Source organism: Microcebus murinus, chromosome 9 (assembly GCF_040939455.1).
Source record: "Microcebus murinus isolate Inina chromosome 9, M.murinus_Inina_mat1.0, whole genome shotgun sequence".
Taxonomy (NCBI): domain Eukaryota; kingdom Metazoa; phylum Chordata; class Mammalia; order Primates; family Cheirogaleidae; genus Microcebus; species Microcebus murinus.
In genome coordinates, this window is record NC_134112.1 from 23,062,374 (window position 1) to 23,075,183 (window position 12,810).

At 42.4% G+C, this 12,810-nt stretch overlaps 1 protein-coding gene across 1 annotated transcript in view; it reads right to left on the reverse strand.

Annotated features, from left to right (window-relative positions):
• The window catches only part of CHN2 (chimerin 2), a 290,524-nt gene that overhangs the window by 103,449 nt on the left and 174,265 nt on the right, over positions 1 to 12,810 (reverse strand). Inside the window, exons 4-6 of the mRNA XM_012735895.3 lie at positions 8,393 to 8,424; positions 4,005 to 4,118; positions 1,978 to 2,263 (exon numbers count right to left, since the gene is read on the reverse strand). Of these exons, the coding sequence (XP_012591349.1) occupies positions 1,978 to 2,263; positions 4,005 to 4,118; positions 8,393 to 8,424 (432 nt within the window). The remainder of the gene's footprint in view (positions 1 to 1,977; positions 2,264 to 4,004; positions 4,119 to 8,392; positions 8,425 to 12,810) is intronic.

Sequence of the window (12,810 nt, forward strand, 5' to 3'; positions counted from 1 at the left end):
GGATTCTTCCTTCAATATTTTCCTTATTTACCTTTTTCCAAAAAGGCAAGAGCATACTGGGTGGTTCATTCAAAGTGATTATTATTCAGATTATTCATCGGGTCCTTATTCTCATTTGTGAAAGTCAGAGGGTAGCACCTGCTTTGCAAGTTTCTTCCTAAATTTATTTTTAATAAATAAATACAAAAATATCTACAGAAAAGGGCATATTTTATTGCACAAGTTTCCTGATGGGGAATATCAGTTTCTATTGACCAAACTTCCCTCTTAGGGTAGGATATGGCTCTAGAAATATCAGCTCCAATACCCAGAATCTAAACTCTTATCCCCAACACAGAAGAGACTCTTTCTCTTCACTTCTCTGCCTTGAAATGTCCTATCGTGTAGCCTGCAGTTTGTAACAGATTGCCTTTTTGGTGGCTTTGCTCTCTCATTCAGAAATATAAACACTGCTTCAGAGATTTATTTTACAATTCATCTTCTGATTTGTCAGGGCTGGGAAGGTCAGCTTTCGGGTTTTCTATTCTAAATTACTTTTGAACAGATTTTGCAAACAGACTAAGGGATGGCTTTCGTCTGGACCGGAACACACTCTGAAAGTTGGGACCCAAGTCCCCCTTCTCTTTTGTTACAATGTAAACAATCAGGAACCCCACAGTTTCCCAAATCAATTACTTGCAAAAGAATAAACAGGTGCTTTGGAGACACTGGAGTTATAAAAAGAAAATGGAAAATTATTTTTTCATGGGCCAGCTGCTCAACTGATGTGATTCCCGGGAAGGTTCTCCTAGGCGCTGAAGCTCAATTAGCAAATCAATTAAGATCGTCCTTCTCTCTGCCAACAGGACCATGGTGCCACCCTCCGCCCTCCTCCCCATCTCAGGGCTTTCTGGTGAATCCCTGCCACCAATGCCAATGCCGAACCAGTCAACCTGAGGTTCCTTTGCTTTCCGCTAACTCTGGACAACAGGGGGCTGCTCCGGCTTAATTAAGGATTAGCAACTTCCAGAAGGAGCAGTGTCTCCGTGCTGGCTGCTTATTGATAGCTGTCAGTCCTAGCTTGCCCAGGAAGCTAGGCTCGGCACACACAGGGAGGGCTGACTGGCGTGGCTGGCTGTCACTTCCTTTCAGTGGAAAACAGATAGGACCAAGCAAAGCAGATGGTCCCTAAAGGGGCACATCCCAAAAATCTGCTAGCAAACTGGTGGTGCCTTTCAAATAAACAGCAGCTTGCTGGAGAGGAAAATCAGATCTCCCTGGCCACATCCTGCCACGACTGCGCCTCCCCCCCCCCCCAGCTTGTACACTCGCCCACTGAGGAGTTTTCTAATCCTCAGCGAGGCATAATAACTTCATCTGGGGCAAAAGACAGCTTGTCTTTCTACGCTTCCTAGAGATAGCCATTATCACCCCTAATGCTCCCGTATCTGTCAGCAAAACCTGTTATCTGGGTCAGACCACCTTCGAGAAACAGCTGACCTGTGCACCACGGATGGTCACCCAGTCCTAAGGGATGGAAATACAAATATTGTGTATTTATTCGGCTAGATGGGTACAACTAGAGACGGAGCCAGTGACCCCTCAGATGGCAATTAAACACGTTTCATTGCAATGTTTCATCACAAAACATTAATGGAGCATTTTTTTCTTTCAAACTCCAAATAAACTCACAATTGATTATTTGTGGGAGTCCTATCTCTGACAGCATCGGTTTGGACGAATCATTTAACATTTCTGGTCCTCAGTTTACTCATCTGTAAAATGAGGGGGTTGAACTGGGAGATTCCTAAGGTCCCTTTGGCACTAAAATTCTAGAGTTCTTTGGGTGGGGTTGGGTCTCCCCCAAAATTTTGGTAAATCACATGTATAATTAAACCGATTATTCGGCGCGGACGAGAACGCGAGAGACTGTTTACACACACACACACACATACACACACACACACACATGCACACACACGCGCACACACGGCTTACCTTTTCCACTGACGTGTGCTCTTCATTTGTCACATTTGCTTTTCTCGGTTCGTTTTTGGACCTGCTCAGCCTCCTGGATACCTTTTCTCTGAGCAGAGTGGCATATCCAATATGTTCGTAGATGGGGTTAGTTGTCATTTTTGAGATGTATTCGGCAGCTTTTGTTTCTATGTACAGCGTTATCAAGCCATCTGTCACCAGATCGTGAATCGACTCAAACCTCTTCTCTCCCACAAAGTGTTTTCCATCGTGGAAAAGCCTGTAGTTTAAGGTCTGGTTTCCAAACCTGCCCACGAGAGAACGAGGGATTACAACAGCATTAGAAATAAGAACAGTGAGGAACAATAACAATAACAGCTAACATTTTTTGAGCATTTACTACTGTATGCCAGGCCCACAGCTAAGCACTTGGTATGATTTTCCCCCATTTAATTATCATAGAGACCCCTTGAGACGGATGCAATTATTATTCCTGTTTTATAGCAGAGGCAGCTGATGGTGGAAGAGATGGCGGTAACTGTTGAAGTTACACACCTGGAATGGGGCAGAGGTGGGACTTAACCCCAGGCAGTCGTATGGGCGCATTTGATCCTAGAGATCTCCAAGGCCATCGGGTCCTTATTCTCATTTGTGAAAGTCAGAGGGTAGCACCTGCTTTGCAAGTATCTTACTTGTAACTTCCTGAATGGGAACTAGTAGCCTTTCCCCCTGCCTGGCAATTACCTCTGCAAGGGATGCTACCACCCCTGGCCCTGATGTCCCCTTATTGTTACATCTTTGTCACTTCCAGTAGAGCACCCTATGCTGCCCACTCCCTAAGTGCAGCAGAAGGGAAATGAAGGGAGGCGTGCTGGGCTCCCCACTAGAGCCACTGCCAGCCTCCCTGCAATCCACCCGAGAGGTCCCTCCCTCCCACACTGGCTCTCCTCTGGGTGCTGGTCCTTCATCCCACAGCTCCTGCTTGGTTCCCCAGCAAGCTCCTGCTGGGAAGCTAGGAAAGTGCTTTGCATACCTGGAGCACTTGATAGCTTTGAAGTACTTCCTCATAATTACACCATTTAAGATATGTTCTAGACTTATTACAACTTGCAAGGTGTCTTTGCGCAGCCGCGATATCGAGATGGTGCACTGAACACGCCTTTGTGGGCTGGCCTGGAAGTGCTTCCACTGGCCCTCTATGGAGAAAGGTCTTCCCAATTCCAAAGAGTTCACAAGTGAACTTTTGCAAGACAATCTGACTCTGAAATTGGACACTTTCTCCAAACCTCGCAGGACTGTAGTGAGGATCAAATGACATAAAATACTTGGCCAAGGTTCACAAAGTGCAGTGTATGCGCTGCCTTCCTGGTGCTGTGATTTTGGATACTTGTGATTTTGTGGCAAATGGCTCAGGAGAGCCCTGTTCCAAGGGCTCCTTGGCCTGCAGCGGCAGCACCGCCATCATGACGGGTTCTTGGGCTCAAGGTGATTCCCCAGAGAACTCCAGGAGCAAGCTGCCGGTCTCGCCAGGCACGCGTGCATGCAAGGTCAGGCGAAGGAGCCCTTCAACAGGGGACTCTGGGAGCTACGGCAGAGACGCCGCTCCCTCCGCTGGCTCCGTGGTATGGGCAGGCGGGGAAGGAACACTGACTTTCCAGGCAATTCTCCAAGTTTCTGTGTGACCATTAACAGAGCCCCAAGTGTCCACACCTACAGGTAACATCTATGACTAAGGAAACGTATACAGCCTCTGATACAGCGGCTACCTGGGAAAGAAGGTGAAAATATCAAGTAAATAGTAGAGAGAGAGTGACTGTTCATGGTAGTGAGTTTCTGTTTGGAATGACGGAACGTTCTGGAAACGGACAGTGGAGATGGCTGTGCAACACCAAGGACGTACTTTATGCCCCTGACTTGTACTCCTGCATGTTGTAAAAGTGGTCAATTTTATGTTGTGTATACTTTACCACAACTTTAAAAACAAACGGGGCAAACATCAGTGAAGCCACTTACACAGCAGCGAGAACAGTGACTGAAATGCAGCTCACCTGAGGGCCAGCGTGTAGCATCCCGGCTGCCGCTGGCTTTCCCGAAGGATATAGGCCCCCTCGACACCTCCAAGGAGCTCGTCAGCCTGCTCCCGAGAGATTATCCCGTGGAACCTGCGGGGTGTGAGACCACAGTTGCTCTGAACAGACTGCACACAAAGTAGGGACGACAAACAGCTAGGCTTAAAGGGTCACCCAGAATCTGTGGCTCCCCATCTGGGTGAAGAGGGGGTGACTACTGCACACCGTGCCTGACTTAGAACCACCTCGCAGCATGCCCCAGACAGATAATAAGTATCCCAAATAGGCACATAAGGAGGAACACCCAGTCCACCTGGCTTTCTGCTGTTGCCTTTGCTCTCAAGCTGAAATTGAAAGCAGAAACAAAAAGCCAGGTGATGGCTCCTTTCTTTAAACCATAAGAAATCACAAAAGAGCAATTACCAATTTAGCTCTCAGCGCAAACACAGAGAACCATGTATTATCCTGATTGCAAATGAACAGTTATTGATCAGCGACCTGCTTGCTTTGGGTGCAGGGTGCTGTTAATTTTACAGGCTCCTTCTCTGGGAAGGAAGAGCTAGCTATCATCAACATGCTTCTAGCTCTAAATGTGAGAGCAATAGCTTGGGGACATGTTTGAAAGATGTACCTATTTTTCTTTTTTAAAGATAATGTTTACCTTCCTTTTCTACCATGTAAGAGTAATACACATGCGTGTAGACAGCTTGGCATATTCCGGAGGGCTGTGGGTTTGGCCAATGACTGCTTTGACCTGGAGGCGGCTGTCTGAGGCCCAGAGAGTGGACAGTGACTCCCAGGAGGAAGAGGGCAGGTGGGAGTTGGGTCAGGAACCGACCCACTTTCCCTGTTGCCTTTAAGCAAAGACAGATGCCCCCTCCCCAACTGCTAGGGGTTTGCTCAATCAGTGTTTTGGGAGAAGGTGGGCAGACTGGGTGCGGGGGAGGCCAGTGCCCAGGGACTCCTGTCTCCTGGGGAGAGGGAATGACACCTCTCTCTAGGATTACCCAATCTTGGAGTTCTTGGGGGAATAAATCACAGAAATGTCCTCCGAGACCAGGAAAAATTCCCTTACCTTTTTGGAAGGAAAAGGGGAAAGGGAAATGAGCTAGACAAGTGTTGTTTTGCTTTTTCCCCAGAAATGCAAAGATTAAGTTAGAAGACAAATGTAGAAGGCTGACATTTTGGGGGAAAATGTGCCTATTACAATACTGATTTCCTAATGTCCTCCATCCTTTACAAGTAGATAGACCTTCCAAGCTGAAGCTTCTGTCCCGGGGAAGTAAGATCAGAAGTGGTGGTGGCTTTAGGTTCCAAAATCAGCTCTCAGGTCTAAGGCTGTGATATCTTGGGAGAAAGAGGTTTTCTGGCTTCCCGGATTTTGGGTTTAGATCTCAAGAGATGATGTTGGCTGTGGAGCAGTGCTTTTCTAAGTGAGGATGAATGTGCTGTGATGTAGAGCAACTCTCCTGCTCCCTAGAAAAGACCAGTGTCCCCAGTTCTAGAGAGAGGGAGATGCAAGAAGGCTTTTGGCAGAGCCCAGGCTCAGGGGGTCTAATTGGTCCTGCATAGCAGGTATGGACTGGGAACGGTGGGCTAGCTCATTGGGAACCTGGAGCAGAGGTGTTTGGAGCTTTGTGAGTGAGGCCATCGGGCCTTAGGAACCCTGCAGAGAAGCCTCCCATGTGGCATGAGCTGAGGCTGAGGAGGGCAGGACAGATGGACAGGGCAGAGTCCTGAGGGCAGACTTGCACGAGCTGGGCCAATGAGAGAGAGTGTGTGTGTGTGTGTGTGTGTGTGTGTGTGTGTATGTGTGTGTGTGTGTGTGTGTATGTGTGTAGGGGCAGGCAGGGGGAGAGTGGGAGGGGCAGGGGGTATTGGAAAGCTTCCCACACCAGAGTCAGAAAAGATAGAAGTCTATGGCCATACCACCCTGAACATACCCCATCTTGTCTGATCTCAGAAGCTAAGTAGGATCAGGCCTGGTTAGTGCCTTGGGTGGGAGAAAGGATAGAAGCTGGGACGTCCAGGACACACCCTAACCATGGCAGGGCAGGGCAGCAGGGCAAGAAGGGCAGCAGGGCAAGAAGGGCAGGGCAGGGCAGCAGGGCAAGAAGGGCAGGAAAAAGGGGAGGAGTCTCCCAAATGGGCAGTTACGGGGTTTTTTTTTTGATACTTGATTTTGCTCATGCATACTCTTTAAAAAATTATTTTTTAATTGATACATAATGATTGCACATATTTATGGGGTACCTGTGAAATTTTGATACATATGTACAATGTATGATGATCAAATCAGGATAATTGGGCTATCCATCACCACAAACATTTATCATTTCTTTGTATTGGGAACATCCAAGTTCTTATTTTCTAGCTATTCTGAAATAAACAATAAATTGTTAACTATAGTCATATCACTGTGCTATAGAACACTAGACCTTAAGTTTTAACTCCTTTGAATTGGCAAGTTTAAGTGATCAACAGCAGCAGGCAGTGTCAAGGACTAAGTTAAAAAATTCAATCCTTCAAAAGAAGAAAATGACAATTTTGTACACCTGAATTTTGTGCACAGTCTGTGGCTCATCATTTCCTTTGTGGGTGACTTTAAAAAATCCAAATATCTATAGTCTATAATATCTAATATATATCATATAATTGCAACATTGTAAAAATAAAGCATGCACAAAAACCAGAGAGAAAGGGATGAAGGTAAAATCTAGCGATGATTCCCTTTCATGGTGGGATTGTGGGTGTCTTCTCTCTTCTATTTTCCTATATTTTCTATTTTTCCCAAACTAGCAGGTGTAATTTGTTAACTTTTTAAAAACAAAAAGTAATACCTGTGCACAGTGGAAAAATTAAATACTTAAAAGCTGAAAGTTACAAAAGAAGTAAAAGTTCTCTTTCCCTGAAAACATCCATGTCAACAGTGTCTTGTGATTCCTTCTAGGAAAATATACACATGTGCATTTCCCTAATAGAGCATGTATTATCTTTTTTGAGTGAATGGAAAAAAAAAAGCCCTTCATCTTAATAAAATAAAAGGGAAACAGAATCTGAAAGTTTTAAGCTAATTTTCCTCTAATACAAAATGTTCCTTTCTGTGGCTAAGAAAATGTTTCCGTGGTCTCCTCTCACCATACACATTTTACATGAATTGGGGGTTGGAGGATGAGAACTAAAAGGTTATTCAACAAAACTTTTGTGCAAAAAAGAAAATGCATAATAAATAGAGTTCCTTTTGGAATTCATGTGCAAAAGTGTATGCGGTACACTTTCTCTCTTTTTTTTTAAATTAATTGTGCTATCTACAAGCAAAACCCAAACCAGTATATTGAGGAAAAAGCCACACTATTTAATATAACATATGTTAGCTGTTAGGGGTGTGAGGGGCAGAAGAACAGAGGCCAGCACTCTCAGGCAGGTATTCCAGAGGTGCTGGCCGAATTGCCAAGGGGCGGACAAGGAAGGTTCTGAGATGCAGCTGTGGCTATTGGGAAAGGACACTGGGCTGGGACCACTAAGAGGCTCGTTAATCATGGAGATGAGGCTCTGATGGGTAAGGGAATAAAAGGAAGAAGGTTTGGGATTGGTCAGGAGAGTCTGGGACATGGACTCAAAGGAGACTTTGCCTCGCAATGCCTTTAGGTTGGATGTGGGAAGAAAAGTAATTTATGCCTCTCCTCTCCCTCGGGACGTTCCGCCTGCCCTCCGAGAGGTGTTCTGCACATCACGGCTTACACCATGATTTACTTTTACAGTCATGCATATTTCCTTTGCAGTGGGTTGCTGAGAAAGTAAAACAAAGCAAGAGTCAATACTAAGAGGGAAGTGAGAAGAGGGGCTGATAAGGAAGGTATTAAGGTGACTTGGTTAATATGTACAAGTCAAGAGAAATCATCATTTGAGTTTTATGTAACTGCAGAGAAATGGGATGCCATTCCTGACCACTGAGTTTACTGGGGTTCATAAAAGTCAGGAATTAGCTACAGTGTACGATCTTTGACACCCCAAGCACTTATATTCTGTTGAAGTAAAAAGTGAAAGAAAACACAGAGCACCTCATTTATAAAAAATGTTGCCTTACACTTCAAATACTTGCCAGGCACTCAGTAGCTGCTTTTGTGGAGAGAAATATAGCATGAGACACTCTCTCTCCCACATGAATGGAAACCAAGCACCTGAATGTTATAAAGAAAATTCATTACAAAGGCGTCCTGATTGCATTTATTCTTCTTATTAAACTCTTGCAAAATAGACATGTGATGATGACCATATATTAAAGAATTTTTAATATTTAATACTTAAATGACACATGAAATGACTACTTATTAAATTATTAAAACAAAGAATAGTATAATACATACTCTCTTCCATAATATTTTGGTCTGTTTTCCACCTATATTAAAAAGAAGAAAAATATTAATAATGCATTTGAATTCAAATCTGCTAGATAAAAATGCTATTCAGATAAACAGAGCTAGAGTCCTGGTAGTAATTTTATTACAGATTGTATTCCCCAAATCAGAGATCCATGAAGCTATGGAGTTAATCAACACATTCCACTATCTAGGGTAGGGATGATCTAGAATCACTACATTTCTCCAATCACTGGGCTCATTTGCCACTCCAACCCCATCGCTCAATAAAAAAATTTTCAAAGGAAACAAAGTGATGCTTATTTTAATATTAAGGAATTTCTAATGATATTATAAGGCTTCATTCTGAAGGATAAAACCACTATTTCCAGCATGAATAAAACATAAGCATTTATTTCAATCTTCATCTAATTGTTTTGTTATGTATCTATAATTAAAACAAAGAATATACCCGGATTAAAAAATAAAATAGGCTTAAATTTGATCTCCTTCCAAATAAAATCAATAGACTAACATTCTTACTTTTTCAACAAATGGCTAATTAAGTTAAATTGAGTTAAAAATTGAGTTAAATTGAGTTAAAATTCACTTAACACAAGAGATATAGGATATAGAGGACAAAATTTATGAGTTGATTAAAAATCACAAATATTCCAGGAAAGATTTTTCAATCACAACTTTAGCCTTGGGGTTATCACATTGAGTTTTTCTCACATATAAGGTGATCAACTTTCCTAAGAACTTTTTCTCATGTTTAGGGTGTTTGAGTTGGTGAACAATTAACAAGAATTCTCATGTTCAGCTTTTGTTCTTCTTGTCTAACTCCAGGGACACTCAAAATATAGGAGAGCCACATTCAGTCACGGATATTTACTGATGGTTACTTGCATGACAGCAAGTTTATGTTTATTCGCTGGAGTAGAATATGAGCTTGGCAGCTATTTCATTACATCAAAGCTATTTCTTTTTACAGTCAAAGGGGCAGTTTTCCCAGCAGGGCTCAGGGATAGGCACAGTGGCAGGATTTCAAGATAGTGGGCAGTTTCCTGGCCTATCCCCAGCCTCCAATGGACTTAGGGAATCTGAGTGGGAGGTGGGGTGCTAGTGACTTGGGGAAAAGATGCAGGAAGGGGGAGCCAGGGCTCTGAGGACTGTACTCACTATTCTGCCTAGGACAAGCCTAGCTGGTAGGAAACTAATCATCTAGACACTTCTAAATATGTGTTCACTCTTCTGTGCATTTTACACCTGAAAATTACTCAACCAAGAGGGGCATTCATAACTCTCTTAATCTTCAAGGTTTGAAGCCTGCTTGGTGTCATTTGTGAAGGAAGATTTAAATAATGTCATTAATAGAAGCACGAAGTGTATAAAAAGGGACCTTATTATCTGATGTCCTTTCTATAAATGATGTGTACCATTACTCTACATGCTGGTAAGCTTTTCAATATGAGTTGAATACTCTTTCATTTATATCACCCTATTGGCTTTCAAAGTTCTTCCTTACTTTTATGGTATTATAGATTTGTAACTGCATAACCAACGTGCCATAGAAGAAATTTAGGACTAGAAAAGCCAATGGAAGCAGACAACATATAATGGCAAAATCTCTCTCCATTCTTCAAGAGGCAATATTCCAAAATTTGAAATGATTCCCTATATATGAGGACATTTTTTTTTATTTTTGTCTTTTTATCTGAGCCATAATACAAGTTTGCACAATCAGGGTATAGCTCCCAACTCCATTCCCTTCCTCTATTCTTTTATTTCCTTCTTATTTTAGGTTAGAGTGATTAATCTAACTTTCCTGATGGACAGCATGGTAATAGAGCATACTACTAACTCATGGCATGCAGGTAAGTAGTTAATAAATGTTGCATTTAATTGACTCTTAACAAGACAACAAACTGCTTTCAGTATATTAATCAATCATGAAAATATATGACACACTTTTTATATTCAGGGCTCTGTGCTCAGGCCAGTCATTGTGCATAAAGTATTGACCTTGCAGGTGTAGAGAGGACAGACAGGTATGAGGAGCCCAGGGGTGCTCTGAGCTTGCAGCAGAAGGAAAGTGCTTAAGGAGAAATCTAACATATGCCCCCATGGAGGGAAGTCAACATTTACAGTGCCTTGAGGGACACCAAACAAGATCCTGCCCTGAGGAAGAGTGATCCAATTGAGGGACAAACCCTCTGCATGTGAAAATCACTAGAAAATAAAAGAAGAGCATGGCATTGGGGTAGGGGAACAAACCGCACACAGAATAGGACCATGGAATGGGTTCCAAATATTGCATAAGACATATACTAAAGTATTATTCCTCGTTTATCTGAGATTCAAATTTAACTAGGCATACTGGTTTTATTTTTCTTTCTTTCTTTTTTTCCTTCTTCTGAATCTGGTAACCCTACATAGGAGAAGAGGAAAAATGGAAGTGAGACAATAAGGACAGAGGATGTGTTTGGTCACCCGATTATTGCTCCTCCGGGATGGGGGGCTGTTTGGATAGCAATCTTATTCAATCTCTCTTCTGTTTGTTGTCTCTGTAACTCGTAAAGAAAATATAGCTGTCCTTGTTAAAGAGAGAGAGAGATGATGGCTAGGATATGAAAAACAAAAATCTCCTCTTTTCCCTAAACTTTTTGCTCACAGGAATCTAAATGTCTCTATCTCTATTCCTCACTAAACTTTAAGCCTATCAAGAACTTAATGTTTAAGTTAAACGATTCTGGAAAGATCATAGAATACCCACATTTCTTCATGTTGGATGATACTGGATCCTCATATCCAGACAAAACACTGCTGGCTGGGTATTAGGGATCCTAGGGACAAGGGACCTGCCATACAGAAGCCTGACTCACTCCCCAGGCACAGCTCTCTGTAAGCCACCAGCAGAAATCTCGATTTGTTTTATTCAAGAAGCTGTGGTTCTTAATTGCGGTTTCTAGTTATATGAGATTCTCTTCTGTATGTGTGAATGAGACAGAAGATAGTTGATAAATAAAAAGTAAGCTAACTCAGAAATGCTTCATGCATTTTCTCCAAAAATTATATTTGTTCAAATCAGGCAACTTAAGCAAAAATTGGAGGACTCATTTAAGTGGATTCAGGCAGGGATGTAACATAGCATGAATGAGAGGTAGTTCTGGAGCTTCCCCGCCACTGTGATCATCCTGGGGCAGCAACTGGAGCCAGTTAACCCATGACCTGGTGAACCTGGCCATTATGAATATGGCTGACAGCTGTCAGGTCTGCCTTGTCCGCTCTTAGGATTTAGTGCTCCAAGTCGAGAAGTGAAAGAAGCCTACCATTTTCAAGAAAAAGGGAAAAAAATGTCATAGTTTGTAGATGAAGTACTAGATCACCTAATACTGGATGCTTAGGTAATCCAACAGGTTCAGAAATGACAGTGCCAAGTAGAAGCTCACAAACACAAGAAATGGGTCCTTCCCCCTGGTAGGCACTGGTAGGTACAGTGTATATTGTGTGGCCATGCAGAATGGTGGCTGATTCTTTTTAAAAATACAACATTTTATTCTAAATAACCATCATCTACAAGAGAATAGTCTCCCAAGGTAAGCACAATACAAGCCACTTTTAACTCTGCTGATCAGAACATTTTTGGAATTTCTCCTTTGGAACTGCCTTAACATATACTACCCTTTCTAGCTAATATACTTACAGCTGCACTTCTCAAAGCCTGGTCATTCAAAACAGAAATTCCAGGAAGTTTGTTAAAGATTGTAGATCCCCACCTTGGACCAATGGAGCCAAAATTATTGACAATAGGGATATAATGTGTTTGTGAATCAAGCCCCTAGATGATTTTTAATCACATATTAAAGTCAGAATCATTGCTATATAAAAATACATATTTGGTTCTTGAAAATGGATTTGAGAGTGGATATTATTTTGACAAAGAGGCATAAGTTATTCAGAGTCAACACCAGTGAATGGGATGGTTGATTGAAGTAGGAAATACATTTGAGACAAAAATGAGGCATAATCATAAAATAATAAGATTTTCACTGTGGCTTCCTCTGAAGCTATTTTAGAAGAGACATTGCCCAGAACACTCTGAGCAATGGGAACTTGGTGGAAATAGAAGCAGAGCTACCCAAGATGACTGATGGAAAGGTACCATGCTTGTGTAATGTATGTGTTAAAATAAAATCTATTTCATGACTTTAGAGTCACATCTCAAATATAATTAAATTGCCAGGACTGTGACTATCAAAGATGGTTTTGGTCCTTGTCCATACTATCCATGTACTGTGTTCCTGTATATGTGAGGCTGATGCAAATGTTACAGCTTCCAGCCTAATGGCCTCATCACCCTTGCTCATCCTATGTTCCCATCAAACCAAATTACTTGCAGTTCCAGAGGTATATTCCCTCTAATA